At 45.8% G+C, this 21,938-nt stretch overlaps 10 protein-coding genes across 10 annotated transcripts; 3 read left to right on the top strand and 7 right to left on the bottom strand.

The window, feature by feature from the left end:
• Positions 1–243: 243 nt before the first annotated feature.
• EYB26_008816 (uncharacterized protein) lies at positions 244–1,940 on the bottom strand (the record flags this gene model as incomplete). Its single annotated transcript, XM_054268067.1, has 2 exons — positions 244–888; positions 951–1,940. The coding sequence occupies 2 exons, from the start codon at positions 1,938–1,940 to the stop codon at positions 244–246; spliced, it is 1,635 nt and encodes a 544-aa protein (XP_054124042.1).
• A 1,559-nt stretch (positions 1,941–3,499) lies between these two features.
• On the bottom strand, positions 3,500–4,231 carry EYB26_008815 (uncharacterized protein; the record flags this gene model as incomplete). The annotated part of the gene is made up of 1 exon (XM_054268066.1): positions 3,500–4,231. The coding sequence occupies one exon, from the start codon at positions 4,229–4,231 to the stop codon at positions 3,500–3,502; it is 732 nt and encodes a 243-aa protein (XP_054124041.1).
• Positions 4,232–6,571: 2,340 nt separating this feature from the next.
• On the bottom strand, positions 6,572–8,929 carry EYB26_008814 (uncharacterized protein; the record flags this gene model as incomplete). Its single annotated transcript, XM_054268065.1, has 4 exons — positions 6,572–7,303; positions 7,358–7,519; positions 7,592–8,702; positions 8,766–8,929. The coding sequence occupies 4 exons, from the start codon at positions 8,927–8,929 to the stop codon at positions 6,572–6,574; spliced, it is 2,169 nt and encodes a 722-aa protein (XP_054124040.1).
• An 889-nt stretch (positions 8,930–9,818) lies between these two features.
• On the bottom strand, positions 9,819–11,935 carry EYB26_008813 (uncharacterized protein; the record flags this gene model as incomplete). The annotated part of the gene is made up of 8 exons (XM_054268064.1): positions 9,819–10,264; positions 10,317–10,451; positions 10,503–10,955; positions 11,021–11,163; positions 11,232–11,435; positions 11,495–11,687; positions 11,767–11,865; positions 11,917–11,935. 8 exons carry the CDS (start codon positions 11,933–11,935, stop codon positions 9,819–9,821), a joined length of 1,692 nt encoding a protein of 563 aa, XP_054124039.1.
• A 1,286-nt stretch (positions 11,936–13,221) lies between these two features.
• On the top strand, positions 13,222–14,131 carry EYB26_008812 (uncharacterized protein; the record flags this gene model as incomplete). The annotated part of the gene is made up of 3 exons (XM_054268063.1): positions 13,222–13,593; positions 13,841–13,980; positions 14,044–14,131. The coding sequence occupies 3 exons, from the start codon at positions 13,222–13,224 to the stop codon at positions 14,129–14,131; spliced, it is 600 nt and encodes a 199-aa protein (XP_054124038.1).
• Positions 14,132–14,383: 252 nt separating this feature from the next.
• Positions 14,384–15,992, bottom strand: EYB26_008811 (uncharacterized protein; the record flags this gene model as incomplete). The annotated part of the gene is made up of 7 exons (XM_054268062.1): positions 14,384–14,499; positions 14,553–15,236; positions 15,289–15,378; positions 15,434–15,642; positions 15,698–15,707; positions 15,779–15,854; positions 15,903–15,992. The coding sequence occupies 7 exons, from the start codon at positions 15,990–15,992 to the stop codon at positions 14,384–14,386; spliced, it is 1,275 nt and encodes a 424-aa protein (XP_054124037.1).
• Positions 15,993–16,454: 462 nt separating this feature from the next.
• EYB26_008810 (uncharacterized protein) lies at positions 16,455–17,713 on the bottom strand (the record flags this gene model as incomplete). Its single annotated transcript, XM_054268061.1, has 2 exons — positions 16,455–16,675; positions 16,756–17,713. The coding sequence occupies 2 exons, from the start codon at positions 17,711–17,713 to the stop codon at positions 16,455–16,457; spliced, it is 1,179 nt and encodes a 392-aa protein (XP_054124036.1).
• A 1,014-nt stretch (positions 17,714–18,727) lies between these two features.
• Positions 18,728–19,213, top strand: EYB26_008809 (uncharacterized protein; the record flags this gene model as incomplete). The annotated part of the gene is made up of 1 exon (XM_054268060.1): positions 18,728–19,213. The coding sequence occupies one exon, from the start codon at positions 18,728–18,730 to the stop codon at positions 19,211–19,213; it is 486 nt and encodes a 161-aa protein (XP_054124035.1).
• A 162-nt stretch (positions 19,214–19,375) lies between these two features.
• EYB26_008808 (uncharacterized protein) lies at positions 19,376–19,962 on the bottom strand (the record flags this gene model as incomplete). Its single annotated transcript, XM_054268059.1, has 2 exons — positions 19,376–19,618; positions 19,714–19,962. 2 exons carry the CDS (start codon positions 19,960–19,962, stop codon positions 19,376–19,378), a joined length of 492 nt encoding a protein of 163 aa, XP_054124034.1.
• A 779-nt stretch (positions 19,963–20,741) lies between these two features.
• EYB26_008807 (uncharacterized protein) lies at positions 20,742–21,620 on the top strand (the record flags this gene model as incomplete). Its single annotated transcript, XM_054268058.1, has 1 exon — positions 21,045–21,620. One exon carries the CDS (start codon positions 21,045–21,047, stop codon positions 21,618–21,620), a length of 576 nt encoding a protein of 191 aa, XP_054124033.1.
• Positions 21,621–21,938: the final 318 nt, after the last annotated feature.

Genomic DNA, 21,938 nt, shown 5'->3' with positions numbered 1-21,938 from the left:
TGAAGCCAAATTTCTATTCATACAAATCGTGCAGCCGTTATGCATGCAGTGTATGCAGTGAGGTGGGTCATGGTAAGGTTGGATTGTAAATGGGTATCAAAATGTATCCGATAATATGGCGGAGGCAACAACAAGAAAAGACGGGTATATTGTGATGGAAAGGAAGTAGCTAGCAACAAGCATGTGTGTATTCAGACGTCTTGGGGACTCTATATCATTTCGTGGTAGATGCAAACGGATTTTTCAAAATGGGTATCTCATACTCCAAAATTCGCGGTCATTACTATTATGATATTGACCATCGCCATCATCATCATCAGGAACACTGAAAGAAACAATCGGTAATGGTCCATACGGTAGTCCGCTCTGATTCTCAAGCCTCTTACGCAGTATCGCCTCTTCGATGTTCCATCGTCGTCTGAGTCGATTCTTCTTGGCGTCGAAAACTTGCAACAGTTCTTGCTCGGCGCGTTGATGATCACGCTCAAGCTCGATGATGGCTTCTGCATTTTTGCCAATTAGGGTATCCAGTTCTTTCTCGAGTCGAGCTGTTGTTTCTTGTAGTTGTTGCTCTTGCAGCTCCCGGAGGACTTTGATGCGCGCTTCGTGCAATCGGTCCATGGAATTCCAATCTAGGTATTCTTGAGCTAGTTGTTCTTGCTGGCGCTGAGTCACCGTTCTAAGTTGCTGCTGTAGTTGTTGGGGGGACTTAGGTTCACATTCAGAACCAGAAAGTTCAGGCGACGGTGGAGGACTGGAGGTGCTGACGTATCCTTCCATGTACTTGATTCGGGTTTGTGAATTTCGTTTCGATTTTTCGAATTCTTTGATTTGATCAATTTCTACCGAGAGTTGGCGTTCTTCCATTCGTGCAAGGAAATCGGTGTTCTACCAGAATGGTTAGCTGAAGTGAATCGACTATGGTTTTGTACTACGTTTGGCCTGCTCACCCATTCCTTCTTCACCTTTTTGGCCGTACTATTACTCAACCTTCTCTCTGCAACGGCAGCCAAATGCGCTGCTTTCAACGAGTCCAACAACTCATTCTGCAGTTGCACAAATCGTGACCTCTGGGCTTTATGTCGCTCAAGTAGCTCCCTCAATTTTGCATCTTCCATAGTCCGGTTTATAGCAGCTTCGTCAAACACCGGCACTTCGACTTGTAAAGCCCCCTGGGCTTGCGCATCTTCGGAGTGCTCAGTTTCGACCGTTCTTACAGGCTTTGTCTCCACGATAACTGTATTTGCTCCCCCACCCTCATTTCTCTTCAAGCTTATATGCGCGTTTGGCGGCAGATTGACGGCGGACGGGGTACGCCGTTTCCGAAACGGCCGACCAATTGCATTAATAAAACTCAACCGTTTCCGCTCCGACAATCTTAGTGCACTGGCGCTTGTGCTTGTGGAAGCAGAAGAACCCGGCGAATAGATTTGTTGCGGTGACTGTGTCCATAAAGGGCGTTCATGGGGCGTGGCTTGGGGCTGAATGATTCTGACATCGCAAGAACTTATTGACGTCGGCCGAGTCGAAAATGAGTCGATAGACGGTATACTACCAGATTGATCGCGGTCGGATACAGTCGGTTCCGATAACGAACTAGCAAACTGATCAACCGATGCAACACTCGATCTAACAAGATCAGCAAATGACCGGGGATGAGTAAACGACGGACGGTTAGGCGGCGTCAATCCAGCAGTGGATGATGACGATGATGATGATGCAGGTATCGTAAAATCCAAAATGCCGGCGTTGATGGTCGCTGCTAGCGAAGCTGCAATTTGAATATCGGGTATCTTCAACCCGAGCTCGGAGGCTTCGGCGACGAGTTGTTCTTCTATAATGTCTTCTGTTTCGGCATCTTCGAGTCGGAGGACCTCCTTCCGATAGCGAGATTCATCCGTCGATGACAAGGACGTTAACGGCGCCCCTCTTGTCGCCATCTCTGGATGAACCTGCCAGACTTTCCGGTCTCCTCCTTTTGCGTCCGATCGGAAAACAGCAAGCAATATAAGATAGAAGAAGGAAAAGGTAGAAGCGAGACAGAATCTATACAACTGAAATTCAACGGTGGGCCCCTCCTCCCCTGACTGAGGAGGACTGCCCCAATCGGGGTTTTTGCGCGTCAGTTAGTTCACAAAATGCAAGGAAGACGAACCCCACTGATGAGTCGGTGGCATAAGAGTATCGAGGCTGAAGCTAAGCTGGCAAATTAGCCAACGAACCCACTGTTAATTAAACCTCTTTGGGTGTGGTTGCCAGGAACCGAACGCCATACGGTCAGCATGCGGACTATTAACTTGAAACTAATCTATACAGTCAATAGCAGAGGATGGGGTGTTGAACTTGGATCTTTCTTGTATACTACACATAGCGCAAGGCCCTCTGGATCTACTACAAAGTACGTCGGCACCGAGTCCCGCTACTAACTATCACCGCCCACCTACCTAAAACGCTCTGCCCACTTAAATTTCGATCTGCCATGTGACCCATCACCCGGTATTTTCCATTGCTCAAAGAACAGACAAAGCACAATGAATCGATGGATTGGCGGTGTCGATATTATTGCTTTCACTTATTCCTCAAGTTGAAACGGTAGCAATGTAAGTCAGAAATGTGCCGCAATGTGATATTTACCATCAGATCATCCATCATCCCGATCTGGATCGGAGAGTGGTAACTACCACGTGGCGGCCCGATCCGCTTACCAGATCCAGGGTTAAGCTTAAGGAAAGCTTTTGCTTGTCGCTTTTGAGGCGACAAATTACTGCATATCAATATATTTCTCAATATATACGTATGCCAAGTAACTGACAAGAATACGGCCGAGTCATGCCATGGCACCAACACCAGGCAATAGTAGTCAGATATTCTCCGTCCCGTTGATCTAAACTAATCCCATTTAGCAGGAACACCGATCTGGAGGGGTCCAATTATTCAACCAGCGCATGATTGCTTCTTTACTGCGATTCTTGTCGATTCTTGATTGACCAGAGAGATATCCGGACATTCATTGTGTGACACCTGTTACAGGTAGAAGAACTACTGAATATCTACTACGCCTATGTCTGAGCTTCGGCTGATTTGTCGTTCGTTTTTTCTCCGGGAATGTCACCTAAATGCAGGCATACCCTTGTCAATTATCAGATGTTTTCGGTTAGACAACAAGCCGCTTCCGAAGCCCCTGCATCAGACCTTGTGTAACAGGTTCTGGCATAAGATATCTGGTGTCATGAATAATGATTTTATACAGTCCTTGCATAACATGATAAGTTAAGATGAGAGGATATCGAGGACTAAAAAATCCTCGATCGTGGTGAGAACATTTGATGGGGGATTTCAAAACCAGAGATTTACATGATGTGCAAAGCATATATGTGCTTTCATTCCCAGTTCCATCATGCAAATTTATAGAGCTAATCTCCTACTATATACGAAGCAAGACTAGCGTAGAGCTTTACGATTCATCATTCGCCACTTGTGAATAAAGTTGGTGTTGACATCATATTAGGAGCCACATAGGATCACTTTCGGAACCATCATCTTGAGTTGTAAGCACCGTAAACTTGAGTGGCGGGGGAATTACGATAGTCATGTTCATGGCTTGCAATTCCGCTAGAGACACCAGATGCATATCCAGTTCGTGACGAACCTCGATGTGATCAGGATTTTGCATGTGCTTAACCACGGATGCAATAATGCAATGGTGCCTCTTACAATGGGGAAGATAGGCATTCAAGAACTCGTGATGCTCGACATAGCTTGAGTCAGGAATAAGCAGTATGGGATTCTCGATTTTCGTGGGCCCAGGTTTGTGGTCCAGGAGGTAGACGCTTGGAGGAAAATCTAATTCGATGCATATGTTGTCTTCGTTAAGGTCAAGCACAAACCCAGGAAGCTGGTATCCAGGACCCCTGAACATGAGCCCAGATTCGACACGCCTAGCGACAGGGTGTCTGCTGTCAATCATCCTGGGAGCGTTAATTAATGTTTCTGGAGCCCAGCGTAGCCCTGGTGTAGTCAGGCGAGGGCATTTGAGTCGTAATATTGACAACGGAACTGTCCGAAACGAAGCCCATATCTTCTCCATTCTCTTTAGGTGCGGTAGGTGAACTATTGCTCCAACATCGACGCCTAGAAGGTGTGCTAAGCAGATCGACTTGTCATCAGCCTTCGAAGTGGATCGCCTATGCGCAAGTGTTGAGATATTTCGTAGCAGCTCGGTTTCGTCCATTGTTCCCGAGATAAGTCAAAAGATGAAGCAAGGATCATAGGCGTGGATATTTGCAACGGATTGTTGGCTGTTCACTTCCTTTACGAGATCGTTTAAACTTGCAGTGCCGTCTTTGAATTGAAAGTAGAGCCTCTTGGTCAAGGCCCCTTCCTGAAGGGTCCAGAGACGACGCATCCACGTGGAAAGAGAAATTCTCAAGAGTAGTTCGTTTGGAGAAACCATAGTACTGCAGGCCATTAGATCAGCATCCAGGACCAGGACACAACTGGCTTCTGAATAGTATTTAGCCATATCGCTAATAGCCAGCCGCCTGTCCTGTTCATTTTGTACTGGAATACACAGTGTGTCTATCCAAAAGCGAACTGGGTCCGAAGATTCGGTTATGTGACCAAGTCCATCCACCATTTCTTGTGTGCGTTGAAGTTGACAGCAGTACAGTGCATTGGCCTCAGGATTTCCTAGCCGGTCAGACCAAACATGGGAAATTGCCACGTACTGATCGACGAGGGCCGAATCTTTGATTTCTATTTTTACTTTCTCTGAATCTCCTTCTATCGAGCGCACCGAGACGGGAGTTGCCCCTTTGCGCAGGAGAGACGATAGCTTGTCAGTGTCAACTTCGAGACCGCAATGCGAATCAATGCAATCCTTATCATTAACCTGCATCGACCGATACTCACTTGTGACCTGGTACGTAATGCACTTTGTTTCCGTACAATTTACATGGTTGCCTTTCTTGTAACGCGAGATGCAACTCGCGAAGTAAGCTGACGAAATCGTATAGCCTCCAAGAAATTTGATCTCACTCCTGCAGAATCCTCTTTCCTCAAGTCGTTGCGTGAGAGAGTATACGCTCCCCCATGGCATTAAAAATGCCCTTCCTAGGTGGTCCAGGAGCTTCAGACTCTGGATCAATTGTTCACTTTCCCAGGGGGGGTTGCAATCCTAAAGCCAAAGCTACTGGGGTCCAGATACCTTCCTGTTTGGACCCCGGAGCAATGTAATATACCAGGTTACGGGCATGGCTCAAGGTCTCCCCAAGAATGGCGATAGAGAGTGTAACGTCAGGAGGCGTGAGCTTGCCAAACTGTCCTTTCTCAAAGAGGACCTCTCTCACAAATTCACTGGCTGACGAAAGCAATCTGTCGACCTTTAAAGTTCCCTAAGGATCCTTGAAGCGAATTCAGTTCGTTGGGAAGTAATGGTCAAGTCATCATAACGACCAAGAAGATCACTTTCTAGTTTTAGTTAATAATCAACCCACATTGGAAGAATTTGAGTTAAGATATTCGTGCAAATCACATCATGCCCCTTCTCATCGGTTCTGGTAAGGATATTCTGAAGCGTCGTTGTCGAAGTATCAGGTTCTACGACCCAAGAAAAATGAAAGAACGAACTCTTCAAACAACCCGAAAAACAACCAAGCCTGGAGAAAGGAGGCAACGTCATCAGAATATTTGCCCTCGGGAATTTCCCTCGTTTTAAGCACGGATAGATCAAATCCAGCTCGCTCTGGATATCCATAGAAGCCTTTGTGGTCGTATACATACCGCTTGTTACGGGATCCGAGAACAGGGACCCTAATTGGAGGGTAGATTGGATTATGAATTATAGGGAAATGATCCATTTAAGCAGCGTGTGGTTAAATCGAAGTGTGCTTGAAGACATGATGATTCAAAAGAGAAATATGTCGATCTGACATGGAATATACAGTCGGTAATCCGAGTCACAAATTGCGAGACAGGTGATTGGAAGGTGGCTTGAATGGGTGGCACTTCAGAAGGCTGCTGGCTGACCAATTTGTCTTCATTGTTATAATACTATGTGATCGAGAAACGCACGTATTATATACAACATATGTCGCCTTGAAGCTTTTTGAGTTGAAATTCAAACCTCGAATGGTGGCTTCTACTATACCTAAGTATGATTTGAATCATCAAACTGAGCTGTACCTTGTATTTCGAAAATGCTAGGGTACCAGGCTAACCAGCTGCTAATTTAAGTTATACCAGTAGCTCATTTGATGACATTCCAAGATATGACTCAAACGCAATCCGGCCAGATTAAACATTCTCAAGCAGTCCTGTATTTTCACCTTTGTCATAAGCTGTTTCTTCTCGAGATGTATATTTCCGATCAATGGATATTGTGAGTAAATGGCATTATATTGGTTGTCCTCTTTCGATTAAGGAGGACAGGTGGTTCTATATATCTTAGAAGTAGAAGAATGGCAACGAACTAAAAATTCGAAAGAATAGCGTCATATTGAAGTTGAAGTAACAAAAATCATGAACAAACCCGGTCTATCCTAGGCGTAACTCCAATCTATCCGATCATTATTTAGTGGTGGCCAGTATTCAAATCCCTAAATTCTCCTCGCAATGTTTCAAGACCATCCCGCTTAACATCACCCACAAACTCAGCCACTTTGGGAGCAATAACTTGCTCATCGAAACCAAAATATTTGTATGCCGCCGGACCAGGTAAAGAATGGCCAAAGGATGACATTGAGAATCCTGCATCGGCATAACGTTCCCACCCGTTCACAGCATACGCCTCAATAACCACACGCGGAGTTGAGCGGTATTTTAACACCGATCTCTTATAATCAATGCTCTGGCTTTCAAAGAGTCGTTGGCATGGGAAACTAACGACACGAGCCTTGATCTGAAATTTGTCTTGCAGTAGCTGTCGAGTACGCATGGCAAATACCATCTCGGCACCAACGCCGATCAGCGTAACATCGGCGTCTTCTTCTTCGACAAAGACGTATGCACCCTTTTGTGCCTTTTCCCTGCAAGAGTATTGTGGATATTGCTCGAGGTTCTGGCGAGAAAGTGAAATGATGGTAGGAGAGGAAGTTGCTCTGAGAGCGGATATGAAGGCTCCTGCTGTTTCTTCGCTGTCACATGGACGGATATAGAGGAGATTGGGCATGGCCCTGTATAATGCTGCCAAGGCAATGGGTTGATGTGTAGGACCGTCTTCGCCTGTGCCGATGGAGTCGTGGGTGGCAATGTGGATTTGTTGGAGGCCTTGCAGGGCGCCCATTCGGACACCTGGTGCAGCATACTAGTGGGAATTAGCCTTGGACTTAGGGGATAGAGAGTTTGATTGTGTTCTTACAATATAGAACATAAAGAATGAAGATGTGACCGGGAGGATCGTTCCTTTGTTGAAAGCTGCCAATCCATTGGAGATTGATGCCATCGCGTGCTCCCGGATACCCCAGTGAATATAACGTCCACTGTAGTCTCCATTGATACCGCAAGTTGTTTTCAAATCTGGCTGTTTTACGGAAATTTAATAGTCAGCGATCGGAAGTATGTGAAACAAGAGAAGACCATGGATCATGCTTACATGCTGAAAGTCAACTTTGCCTTTCCAGGCCATATTGACAGAAGGCGTCAAGTCAGCAGTTCCAACCATCATATTCTGTAATTTTGAGGACAGAGGATTACAACACAGTCCTGCGGATTTTCTCGATGCAGTAGGTGTTGTAGGAAACTCCTCTTTTGTTGGTAGAATCTTAGTCCAGTCACCGGTCATCTGTCCCTCAACTCTCAGCATAAATTCTTGGTGCAATTCAGGATATTCGTGCGCGTATCGTTCTAATAACTGTTTCCATTCGTTCTCATGGGCTTCGCCTCTGTGTACCGCATCACGAAAGAAATCGTATACTTCATCCTGAACGACGAAATGCTGTTCCGGGTCCATGCCGAACTTCATCTTGATTGATGCAACGTCCTCCGCTCCATATGCCGCGCCGTGCGCCTTAGCATCACCAGCGACCTTACTACCGATACCGATGATCGTTCGAACATTAATAAATGTTGGTTTTGTGTTGAAACGAGCCTGTGCCAGAGCTGCAGTAAGCGCAGGAACATCGTAACAGCCATCCTCAACGTCAATGACATCCCAGCCACATGCTTTCATTTTCGCATTGACATCTTCTGTATTACACAGATCCACACTGCCATCGCATGTAACCTGATTATTGTCGTAAATAACAACCAAGTTATTTAACTTCCAATGTCCAGCGAGCTGAATGGCTTCCATAGCCACGCCTTCCTGGAGACATGCATCCCCAATCATGCACCAAGTCATGTTATTCACAACCTCGAATCCGGGCCTGTTATACCTAGCTCCAAGATGCTTCGTTGCCATCGCCAACCCAACCGCGTTTGCGACTCCTTGCCCTAGTGGTCCAGTAGTGACTTCGATTCCGTCATTTTCAATTTCCGGGTGACCTGGACATATCGAATCGGTACGGGTTGAGTGATACGATTTTAGTTGTTCCATTGTCATCGCGGGATAGCCGACTAGATGAAGGAAAGTATATTGGAATAAGCATGTGTGCCCGTTGGAGAGCACGAAGCGGTCCCGGTTGAAGTAGTTGGGGTTTGTGGGCGAGTATTTCATTGTGTATTTCCAGAGGGCAGTACCAATCGCGGCCATGCCCATTGCGCCGCTGGAGGTGTAATGTTAGTTATCATTGCTATTTACTTCCGTATTGGGTATGAGAACATCTTACCCTGGGTGGCCACCTTTGAATTGCTCGCAAAGATCCGCAATCAGGCATCGAAAAGTTCTCAGGGCCTGGTCAATCTTTTTCTGATCTTGAGTGGGAGTTGATTTGAAATGAGAGCTGCCATTTGTCGCAGTTCCGTTTGCGACAACTGTGCTAATTGGTGCCATTGTGAATATTAAAGATGCTTTACCGAAGTAGATTATTCACCACAACCGCGTCTCCTCGCAATTTAAATTGCACCAAAAGTTATAAGCCGGTAGGTATTCTGCGGCCTTCCGGGGTGCGCTTTATAGATCTAATGTATGAGCTTTCATCCACCCCAATCAGGAATTCTGTGGCTCCAGAGTTTCAAAGCTCTATGGCACTGTTTCCAATTATTTTTTTTTTTTTTTTTTCATCTCTTGATATTTCCTGTCGTTGGAGTCGGCGCTACGGATTTCCTAATTGGGAAGCCTGCGGAACTTCACCCCCATGCGATTTCTGGAGCAGTGAGGGGTCATGTGGCCCTCGGCTCTCCTTCCAGAAATTCTTAACACTTGGAAAACCCATTTTAGTTCTTAAGGCAATCGATCCCTCGAATCCTGTGAATTAATGTGCATATTCCAGATTGTTGACAAGATTGTTCGCCGATTCCGAGATTCGTCTTGGGACGCTTCGTCGGCTTCCGAAATTTTCAGAATGAAATGATTAGCATGATTTTTACTGCCTAATATACACTGCCCGGGTGATATTGGTGTTATGTTCTCACATATTAATCGACGCAGACTCTCTTTTCTCCAACTATGGGTGTTTGCATAGCTCTGGATTCCATTCTGGTGTGTCCTCAATTTCTTGTTACTGAGCATTCATTCATGGATGTCAATGAAAGGCTCAACCTCAGCAAAAGCAATATCCTAACTGAGATAATCAGAAGCATAACTATACGATCGTTATCTTAATAATTAGAGTTATGAAGTACCTAGGTAGTCCTTAGTGGATCTCAAGATCGTCATAGTCTTCTTCTATACTACGTAGTATGCCAACTTTCAGTTCTTGATAGAACACTCCAAAGCGATTTTAATACCCCTGAGAATACTCAAAACGGCTCTTCCCAACATAACTTGCTCTTCCCAATAACGCTTCCATCACCTTAGTCTTCTCACAACCTTGTTTTGCTGCCTCGAAGGCAACCTCAAAATCTTGATTCGTCTGGTTGAAAGTCGTCACAAATGGAATGAGCACATCCATCAATGTCCTGTGCCCTTCTCGCGCCGTTGTAAACTTGAAGAGATCCTCTAATCCCTTACGGAGTGCTGTGGACAATATCTTACTGATAGATTGCTTGTTGGAGGTTGCGTCTATATGGATGTTCTCGAGTGCTTCCGCTACTGCGTTGATGAATATGGCGTAGATAGCGCCTGAGGTACCGCCCATTTTAGTTTCGGCGACAACAGCGATTTGTCTGAACATGTGAGCTAGATAGATGGAGTTGGTGTCAAGACGTTTTGAAAGCTCAATAAGACCTGCAAGTTATGTAAATAAAAGGAACTGGTGTGGATCATTGGATTAACTTACCGTTTATACCATTGAGCAGTGTCTCACCACAATCCCCATCTCCAGCCAAAGTATCGTACTCAGTTATGAGCGGCTCATCCTCTCTGGTTGTGTTAGCAACGTTGGTAATGATATTAATTATCGTCGATTTAATAACTATAGACTATGTTAGCATCAAAAGAGACTGAGAATTGAAAGTTTACCTACCTTTCGGTCCTGCATGCGATGAAGTCGTCACTACATTATCCTCCAATTTCTCCTCATCTACTATCACAACATCCGGATAGAACCCCGTTGATATTAACTTAGGCCAACCTGGCGCCGTAGTGGGTGCATCCAGCAGGGACAATATCTCATCGTCCAGTCCCAGAAGCGTAATTGAAAACCCAGGACCATCTAGAGCAGTGACGAATGTCCCAAACATAAACCGTTTGACTATAATAGACCTCAGGTCTAGTTGACGATGTACCTCTTCTGCAATCACGCTAATTTCCAGAGGACTGAGGCCACCCAGATTATTCACCATTACTGCAACAGGCTGCGCTTGAGAAGGGTACCAGCTATCTGGCTTTGAGGCGAGTAGAATGTCTAGCAAAGTCGAGACAGTCACTTCGACGGATTGAAGCTTGGATCGAGTTACGCCGGGTTCGTTATGGATGCCTTTCGTAGACAGATTAGCTTCATAGAGTTTCTGAGCGTACGTATCAAACTTAGGGTACGCTTACCCATCCCAAATTCCACTTCATCGAACGGTAAAGGCTCGATCGGCGCACGTTTCGGTACGCTACATCTATCCAAACTCACGGCTGCGGTTGCTATTTGATTTGCAGTCTTGTTCGCAACGTTTGTAACAATTGACAGGTCAGCTCTATAATGATAATCAGTATGTAAAGTCGTGATTGGAATATATTCCATCCGTTCTCGTGAAGAACATACCCCTTTGCAGCTAGGGCACCGGCGACTTTGTGTACGAAGACCACACCAGCAAGCCCCCGTCTGCCCACTGTTGGGTTATTAGCGACCGAAACATCATCTCCTACCACGACAACTTCCACATTAAGTCCTGAAGCTCTGGCCTTGATAGCCGCTAATCCAAAATTAAGTTTGTCGCCCGTGTAGTTCTTGACAATCATAAGAATTCTGCAGATCACTTCATTAGATACCTTCCCCCATTTAGATTTCGTTATTGTGGTTTATACCCTTGAGGCGCATCTACTGACTGGACACCCGCTAGAATCTGAGAAGCAGATGGTGATGCAAAAATATTGCCCGCAACGACGACATCAAGCATACCGTCGCCCACATAGCCAGTGTGAGCTGGCTCATGGCCTGATCCGCCCCCTGAAAGGAGGATCACTTTTCGATGCCCTTCCGGGAGTTGTCTGTAAAGTACTATTCTCCCGTCAGTCGTGCTTCATGTAATCGGAATGAATTTCCCAACAAGCATGGAGTTATCTATAATTTCTCTCACCTTGTTCCTTAGGTAGTACTCGCAATCCCTCTGCACTACGGGCAGCGGCGATGAGTGAAGCTTGCACGGGATTCCGGACATCGTTAATAAAATGTTTGGCTATGGTCAAAAAGCTAGTTAGCGATTGCAAGACATATTCGAGTTACGTACCAGTTCTCTGGCCAGACATAGTCAAGGAATGCACTCTTTAGAGAAGCTCTTATGTGCTGATGCCTCCGATACTAGGCCTCAATAAACATGTCAAGTCACAGAGAGTATTCATAGCAGTCTTAAGTAATCTTATAGGGTGTTTTAGCTTCCATTCTCGCAATCTCTAATATAATCTTTCCACCTAAGGTCTCGTTCTAGACCGTGACCAGGTACTGTTATACAGTCCTTCACACCGGTGAATGAGATGTCACATGCGTCTCTACCTATCTTCATTACTGACCGCGCTTACGAATACCTCATTTGTACATTTTCAAGATACTTACTTTCCAAAAGAAGGCGTAGACCGCAACACGACCCTGATTGGCCAATGCTTATAATCGCCAGATTTGGAAGATGTTGGAAAGCTAGTCCGTATTTAGACTAGTGTTTCCTTTAAACCGTACGATTTGTGGAGAACAGTTTGCGCTTAGTTTCTCCCTTTTCAATCACTTCGACAGCTATGAATGACGCCGCTTTGAAAGTCCCATTTCGTACTCTGGGACTTGATCGCCGGAGGTAATAGATCCTCGGTAAGAGTGTTGAAACAAACAGCAAAGAAGGTAGTATTGAAAGAATGCTGTCTTCAAAGGTCAAGGTAAAATCAAATGAAGAACAGTTCACCGCGACACTTGGTCCAAATTTCAGATCGGCTGCTGAGCAGGACAAAGTGCTGTTGGCCATAACTACACCGCTAATGCCGGAAAGATTGAAGGTATACCAGTCACTAGCTATTTTCAGGGATGGAAGGGAGTATTGCATCAATTTGCCGCTTGCTTAGTCGAAACCGTGGAAGAAGGAGAAAGAAACTCTTTGGGGTTGAATGACCGACTTGCTTTGTTGCATGCATACCTAGAACGAATGCACCAAAATTATACCGGTAGCGGCCGCCGACCAGGGGTGGGATTATAGATATGAAAAATCGACTTTTAGATAGATCAGTTAATTGGCTAGTAAATGTGCGCTGGTCAAACCCGGTCTGCAACATAATGTTAGGTAGGGCTTCCCTTTCTATTGACCAATGAGACGTAAAATAGGATATACTACCTAGCAGGTGAACTGTCGTTTCGGCAGCTGCTGGGCAACTTCGGTCTCGCTATCAGACCTTAGCCTTGTCAACGCTAAGGATGCTCCCCCGATCAATCGAACGCTTCACAAAGAGATAAACCTCCGCTATTACTGGTACTCGTACAATTCGGTTATTGGGAGGAGGAGAGTTCTCTATCTAACCTTCTCCGCCTGCCTCATCTTCTAGGTTATGATACCACTATGTCTGTTCAATTAGACAATCAGCAGTCAATTATTGACTATTGCCGCTCTTGCCCAGACGATCAACTTATTGGGGGCTCTAAGTATGGCAACCGAGTTGTTAAGCTACCAAATTATGACTTGGTAGTCAAGTTCGGCCGGCAGGTCTCCTCCTACGAGGCCAAGAATCAGCAAAAAGAGTATAATATCGTTGATCCCAAAATTGTCACGGTCCCTTGGGTTCATAATTTCTTTGTGGATGATGAGGGTTGGGGCTACATGGTATCAGATTTTATTGCGGGCAAAACCATTGATCCTCTTCCACACTCTCACATCCAAAAACTCTCCAGCGTTCTTGAGTTTTTTTTGGCTCTATTACCTCTGAGACAGCCGGTAGCCTGTCTGGTGGCCCGTCGACTGGCTTGATCTGGCCGAACACAAATGATTTGACAATTAGCAGTGTCGAGCAAGTCGAGGAGTGGTTTAACAGCCGGCTTTTCCCCAGAGATGGTAAGGTTCATTTGATCCTGGCTCATTGGTACTCTGCTATTTAGATATTACCCCGAGAAATCTTATCTGGTTGGATGGTGGCCGTATCTGTTTATTGGATTGGGAATCAGCAGGGTTTTATCCGAGACAGCTGGAATTTGCAAGTTTATTCTATCAAGAATACCATTTTGGCGATGTGCTTCTGAGTGCCATCGGCTTTGGTTCTGAGCGTGACAAAGAAGAACAGCAGAAGATCTGCCAGGCATTGTATAACAATGAAAGATACACCTTGTAAGTTAGAACCACCCAAAGGTATCCGCCTCAGTGAAACATCCTATCTAACTCACAATATAGTCGTCCGCCGGACATTTTGGAAGGCTCGAAAGCCAGTTCCATATTCCCTCTTCCACAAATTCCAGAACCGCAAAAATTTTCGTTTTGATCAGCTGTTCACAGGGAAGCCTGGGAAAGAAATGACTAAAGTCGCTAATATTATATGGATCTGGGTTATTCATCACATATTCGTTTGATAAAGCATCATTTTACTATGATTTTAAGGACCATTTTTGCTAGGGTATTGTTAGCACTAGAATAAGTACACCCGGTCAGAGTGTAATCGCCTTGGAATACTTCAAGATAGATGTAGAAAAAGAATACTGTAAATATCCCATTGAGTCCCAAAGGAGTAAAACAATCACAAGTACCGACTGCGAAGCGCTTGGCTAATCGTGCTCATTCGACTCGCCATCCCTCCATGTTGCATATTGCTCAAAAGAGCTTCTTCGAGAGCCGATTGTGTGACGCTCGCATCTGTTGCAGTTAGCAGGACCGCTACGAAGATCGGAGAAATTGGGGGGAAATACCATCTAGGTCACTAAAACTACTACCCATACTGGGCGTTTCTTCACTACTTTGATTCGCCGAACCTTGCTGTCTCGAACTCTGCCGGGACAAATTCGCAACTCGTCGCGGACTTAGTGGCTCTGTTGAACGTTGGGGTCCGGCCCGCGGACTGCCTATTGCTACACCAGAACTTGCTGAGCTATCGAGACTTACCAACTCCCGACGATGTGAGGGAGTATAGCCTGCCATTTGTCGGCGCGACGTCTCGGGTATATTGTTTTGTTGCCGAAGTGTCGAGTTCATATGCTGAACGTTGACTTCATTTTCACGTGCTAGAGGTAGGAATGCAGGCGAGTCATCATCGTCATCATCCAGATTGTCCCTTAAGCTAGGTTTGTGCATGGAATACTTCCCGAATCGACGAACACCAGGCAGTCGCCGACTCGTCAGCATATCATTTTCATCGCTATCGTCGTCGTCATCACCTAACTCGGAGTCGGTATCGGACCCGGGCGACAATGACGGGCTATCGTCGACCGGTTGAGTTGTTTGGGGTGTTTTCTGAAGAATAGCCAGACCTGGTCTCTCGCGTCGGGGTAAATCTCGGCCACTGAATGGTTTTTCTGGAGCCAGTTTCTCTATCGTTTCAGCCGCTACTTGTGTTTGAGTGACGTTGTTTGCAGAATTTGTTCGGATGGATGGTGCTGGGACTGTTAGTATCCCTTTGTCATGCTCAAAGGCGGGAATGCATAGTACTCTTAGCTTTCGTCGTAGAGGCGCTACTTTCCACCCTCGACGGTTGGGTCTCTTTCTGAACAACGGATAACCTAGACGGGACACGAGAACCTGCCAAACTTTAGCCTCCTTTATCCATGCAGTACCACTCGTTTCAAAAACCCACCACCACTGCCGACTCTCCTCATGGGTTGTCCACCTAATGCGCCACTTCCAGAAACTGATCCCGGAGTTGGCCCTGGTGCTATAGACGTTGATTGTGAATGTGTATTGCCGACTTTTAGCATTTGCGCTCGGACTTGGGATAGTTGACGATCGTAAAGCCATGCGGCTTGCTGGAGAAGGAACGGAAGGGTGACGTTGAAGTCATCGGCGCTGGTCGAGTTATCAGCGGAGAGATATGGGGTAGGACGACATGGAGGTATCATACATGGCTTTCCCTATAAGCATCAAACCATTGTTAGTACGGAGTCGTCCTTTCTAGTTCCGGATAAGCAAGAATGTAGCATACAGTCTATATCATTGCCCTTGGATGGCTGTGAAAGGATTTCCCATAACGCGCGATCTTTGACGAGGTTCCAGTTTGCCTATATCAATCAGCACAGTCCTGGTAAAATCCATCCATAATTACTGACAGGCGGAGGATCAATAAAGTCACCTCGAGGGAACGGCAGTCGCACGAAGACGGTATAGTGAACATCGGATTCGGATGCCAGAGGCGTCATATTCGATAAGTGGCGGCGAAACCTGGACGTTGCGGTCGTAGTATCAACACTCAAACAGGAAAAAACATTAATACTAGGATTATACGAGGTATAAATGATGAGAAGGAAGACCTGAAGCTGCGTGAGTTGATGCGACGAGGAGTGGCGCGATAAGATAGGTCGACCCTATCAGCTGGCCATCCCCATTCCCGCTAAACCGCATTGGGCCAGTCGATATTAACCCTAATCTTGTTGGTTCTGAGGCATACGAAGCACAATATACATGCCTTTATGCAATTAATAGCAGCATGTCGATAAATTTGGAAAATATATTACTCAAGGCTCACTCAGTGACTATCCATCTTACATATGGCTTTCTATTTCCTTTTTATTTGTTGCTTTGATAGTCTGGCCGTGGCTGGGCAACAGAGGCAGGACGGAGTTTAAAGCGTGCAATAATGCATCATGACTCTTGCTACTCAGCTAAAATATGGTAGAGAAGTCATCCTTTGGATCTTGCGCAAATGGAATTGCTAATTGTGTCTTTCCTGTGCCACCAATCCCATGAAGAACAGACGCCTCTTGTGACTTGGAATTCCCTGGTTTCGAATGATGCCATAGTTGCTGTAGCTCCTGATATCTTTCTAAAAAGCTGTCGATTGCAGGAACATTAGTAAGATGGATAGGCACCTGATATCTGCCCCCTAAAGAACAATCATAGTTAATCCATATGCTGTGCATTATATACTCGTAGATAGGATGATTTGGGTCTAAACAAACATACCAGATTCAGTAGAGACATTCTGTGCTAGCCCACTTTTCGGTGAGATCTGATACAAGACGGCTTTAGCATAAGCTGCTGCCATAGCTGCTGCATACGGTTGCCACTCCTTTTTCTTATGTTCATCCCCATAATCACATACCCCTCGGATGACACCAACTGGAATCTGGTTCATAATACCAGCGGCCGCCGTCTCCAGACCGATGATATTATATTTGTCTCGCAACTCATTCCTTTTCTCGGCACTCTGTATCAGTTTCTCCCCAGATCCTATTGGTCCATACCATACTCGTATTCGTTTCGAGTCCTGCCGTTGTTCTCGTTTAACAAGACACTCAGTCCCATCTTCATCAATCTCATAGACCTCATCGTGGTCTTGCCCTGGATCACGAAATGTGCCATTCGCATGCTCCTTATCTTTAATACTCTCGTAGAATGGTAAAAAGATATCTGCCTCATTTGGTGCTTCAATCTTGATATGACCAATTGCTGCTCTGACTATCTTCTCCGTCATAGCCAATGTATGTCCGCTACGCAATGGTTGAAATCCATTTTTTGTTTCCTTTCCGAGATCATATGCGACTAGGCCGGCGCTTTCGCCTTCTGGGAGTCCCACAAGAACGTCTCCAAGGCGTATATCTCGCGCTGGGGTTCGTGAGAGATTGGGTAGGCCCGCTGCAACACCAACCAAAAGACCAAACTGTATGTTTGGAAAGAATGTTTTTACCTCGCTGGCAAGCGCGGCTGCCGATCCTGTACCATATGGCTCACCTTCTGGTAAGGTTGCAATGATCACATTACTCCTGTTGATATCTCCAGCATGAAATAGATGGTTATAACCGTGTCTCCAGGGAAATTGCCCTCGGTGGCGGTTGTCCAATATGTGCAAGGCTGCTCGTGCCTCGATCTCGAGCGGAGCGATCCATGCGACCGTATAAAGAGCCGGGTCGAGCAGCTCCATCGATGAGTCAAAGTCTACTACTGTGACTCAATAGCGTAGATCTATAGCGTATATCTATAGCCCATACTTTTCACACCGCGGAGCAAGAGGCCGTTTTGGTGTAGGAATTGATTTGATGGGGACCCCTGCCACGGGGTCAAAACAGCCTGGGCTAGCAAATACCGTAGCGTAGCCCATCGTATATTCTCAATCCGGTATAGAGTATCACGTGGTTGTTGTTTCTTAGTAGACATACTAACTACAGAGTATGTAGCATGATAGTGTCTATTGTGAACTAACTGCTAGGCATACGCTTCGCAGTAGTGGCATGCAGAATGGCTCCCAATTTGATATCAAGTAGGCCACTAGCAACTTGAAATCAGACGGAATCGGAAATTTTGACATCAAAACAGTATAAAGAGTGGACTGAATTAGTTTGGACGATCTTCTCCTGATTTGTTGGCTATGTAGGATTGTTGCTCTCCAGTACTCCGTACAATTGTTATACATGTAATTAGATGCCAATCGGGTGATTCGGGTCAATATATAACTATCTAGTCGAAGTGGAGTACATACATCCATCCTTCTTCAACAACATATCTATAGCTGCCTAGACAGTTATCCTTGTGTCTATAAATTGAAGAAACTACCCGCAGAAACTTCCAGGTTCAGATTAATCCAAATTGACTTGAGCATAGTATTGCGAGATGACTACCCACTCCGAGCCTGAGATCGTCTTGTATGACCTAGCATGCATCAAGGATGCCTGCTTTTCACCCACAGTCTGGCGCATCCGCCTCATGCTTAACTACAAGCGTATTCCCTACAAAACCATTTTCTCGAGTTTCCAGACATTGAGCCTACTCTCAAGGAGCTGTATATTTCCGTCCTTACTTTCTTTCTATTTCCATTACTCAAAGCAGACTAACCATACCGGTTTGCGTCAGGGGTTTGACCCCCGGCAAAACAACGACGGGTTCACAGTCCAAATACACAGTGCCCGCCATCAAGCACGTACCAACAAATAGGTGCATCATGGACTCATTGGTCATCGCGCAGTTCCTAGAGTCAATCTACTCAGAGCCTCCAGTGCCACTGACATCGGAACTGGGTCGCCAGATCCAGGTTAAATCTCGGTCTATACTCGGCAAGACACTCAGCGACTCAATAATGCCACGCGAAATATACATCCTGTCTCCGCGCGCCCAGGAATACTTCAGACGTACACGCGAGGCCTCAATTGGGCGTTCGCTCGAGGATGTACTTGATCCGACAAAAGAAGAGCAAGATTGGCTCGCCATAGATCCCGAATTGCGGGCCATTGGAGAGTTGATGCGGACAAACAAGGATGAGGGGCCTTTTATATTAGGCGCAAAGCCTACGTATGCCGATTTCTTCATTGCTGGTACTCTGCAGTGTGCTAGGATGGTTGACGAAGGCGTGTTTCAGAGATTCATGAAGTATCCTGGGTATAAGGGTATTTACGAGGGATGTCGGCCTTATATGGAGAGGAATGATTGATGTACACGAGGAAGGCAAGAACTATTTGATCCATTCCTCATAAATCGATAAATTAGAACTAATGAAAAATGAAGTACTTATGTACATTGGTATCTTTGAAAGTCGCTCCAGAAATGCAGTCGCCACCAGTCTTTTGGTCGAAAACTGTACGGTAGCAATCAATCAACCTATCCTCTGCTTCCTCCGCACCCAAACTTCCTTCTCAGTGGTAGTAGATTGCGGCTGATCGCGCAGCTGTACTTCCCAAACTTTCAACTTATAATTCCCACGATCCGCTTGGCCGGAAGTAATATCAAAGGACCATTCATGTTTGGGACATGTAATCCCAGTACTAAGCTTGATTCCAAAATCCTCAATATCGAACAAGTTTCCCTGCGAAAGCGGGAACGAAGAATGCGGGCATTGCTTTGATTTCGTCAGCCAACTTGAAGTATATATATGTATATATGTATATATTGTGCAATGCTTGTTCTTCGGGGCGGAGGAGGGAGAGCGCATACATGATCAATGGCATGGATCTTGCCTCTATATTTGAAAATGAGAACCTGATCCTTTAGATCCTTTGGTAGCTCTGATAAAGTTGCTTCGACCGCATCCTGGTCTACTATGTTCGGGATTTTGAATGCTTTGCAGCTCGGCGTCAATTGGCAGCCATTATCTTCGCCTTCAGCTATGTCCGCAAAGTCAGAAGTAAGACCGACGCGGTACCAGGTCTTTCCTAGTTGGAATGCTGCAATGAAGGCATTCATGGCATCGTTGGGAGAGGAAGAAGTGAAGATAGAGAGATGTGAAAGGTGGGAGTTTTTCTTTGCATTCGGCCCCACTCGGACTACCTAGTAAATGTACCATGGTATAGCCCTAACCCTAGATGGCATTTCCAAAAGCCTTAGAAAAGCCAATGCCACCTCAAGTATTGTTTGTTCCTTTAACAAAAAAGTTCAAATGGTTCATGGAGTTATTTTATCGTCTTCCTTTTGATTGTTCATCTGGGCAGTAAATAGGAGCACTCGCATCAAAGCTTCCATGACTAGCCTAGAACACGGTTCACATCTATATCAATTATGGTTATCGAGAGCTATTTCAGTTTAGTAACAAGCTGTGCTCCTAACTAATAATGGGTTATTATTAGACAGACGAGGTCTTCTATCACGTGGAAGTCTCTTCATTCCTGTATGATAAAAACTTCTACATGCAAGATGTAGAAATAGGGAAATCTTCTATTCCTCATTTCCGGACTCCGTAGTTGAAGGATCGACTTGTCAGGATCACAGTCAGAACTAGACCAAAATTAGCAGATAGAATAATCACTTAGTTGAAGGAATTAAGGTTGTAGGATCAATAAGTAAGCACTACTGGTAAATGTCATATCGATAGGAGCGGTTTTTTGAACCCGAATCCTCGGGATGCAACCTTGCACGTCTAAGCTGAAAACCATAAGATAAAAACTTTTTTAGAAATAAATATGTATAGAAACCTCCGATCGCCCTTGCTTTCCAGCTGTCCAGTACAGACTCCAGCAACCATCAAGATGCGCGCTACCGCTCAGATTATAGCATTGGCCCTGGCCACCGGCACGACAGCACTCGACATCCTAGGAATCACCATCCCCGATGGCCTATTCACAGGATCCTGGTACGGCGCCCCAGCAAACGACTTTAACTGCGTCGACCCCCTTGGCCGCAACCCCGTCGTCATGATCCACGCCCTGACCGCCTCACGCGAAGTCGACCTGAACCTACTACACAAAAACATGACCTCCGAAGGCTGGTGCGTATACGCACAAACCTACGGCTCACCGATCAATCCGCCTCTAATCGGCGGTCTGACAGAAATGACCAAATCGGCCAAGGATATAGGTGCATACATCGTCGAAGTCGCACAAAAAAAGGGCGGCAAGGTTGACATTGTTGGTCATTCTGAAGGCGGAGTTATGGCGCTATATGTGCCCATGACGCAGCCTAAAGTTGCGGCTGTTGTTGACCACGCCATTGCTCTGGGACCGGCTGTTCATGGTGCACACTATTTCGGGTTGACGGACTTCTTCCAGGCCCTGCCGGATGGACTCCTGAAGTTGCTTGAAGCGGCTGTTAAGCCATTGTGTGCAGCATGTATTGATATGGAGAACAATGATGGCGATATTTATCTCGCGTTCAAGAATAGCTCCAAGATTGTGCCTGATAATATCAATGCGACTGTCATCATGTCCAACTACGACACGCTTGTCCCCATCAATGTGAGTCGGGTTGATGAGCCTAATGTCCGGAATCTGATTGTCCAGGACTTTTGTCCTGATGATCATCTCAACCACGCCAATCTTGCGTGGTCGGAGAGTGTCTGGGGCATGATCAAGAATGAGCTGCAGGAGGTTGATGCGCCGTTTAACTGTGACACTGGGGGTGCTTTCTGAGGAAAGCGATCGACCATTCCTTCTTGGTATGGGATCCATGTATGTTTTGGCACCGTGCTGCAGCTGTGAATAATGGTTTCAGGAACTAAGCATAAAGCTGTTAATACTAGAGCAATAGAATATTAGACTAGGTCCCCATCCCATCTCTCAATTAGTGCCGCGTTATGAGACAGGTACTTCGGTCGGCGTCGAGATTACCTAGGTACAAATGGCCCTTGTCGACAGTCGCTCCATGAAGATATATAACCCGGACGGACAAGGGGTTACTAGCAACTGATACCTAGCTTGGCAGGTGCCAAAAAGCTTCGTATGGATGTC

Source organism: Talaromyces marneffei, chromosome 7 (assembly GCF_009556855.1).
Source record: "Talaromyces marneffei chromosome 7, complete sequence".
Taxonomy (NCBI): Eukaryota; Fungi; Ascomycota; class Eurotiomycetes; order Eurotiales; family Trichocomaceae; genus Talaromyces; species Talaromyces marneffei.
Note: the sequence above shows the minus strand (reverse complement) of the source record. Positions and strands in the feature narration are given on the sequence as shown.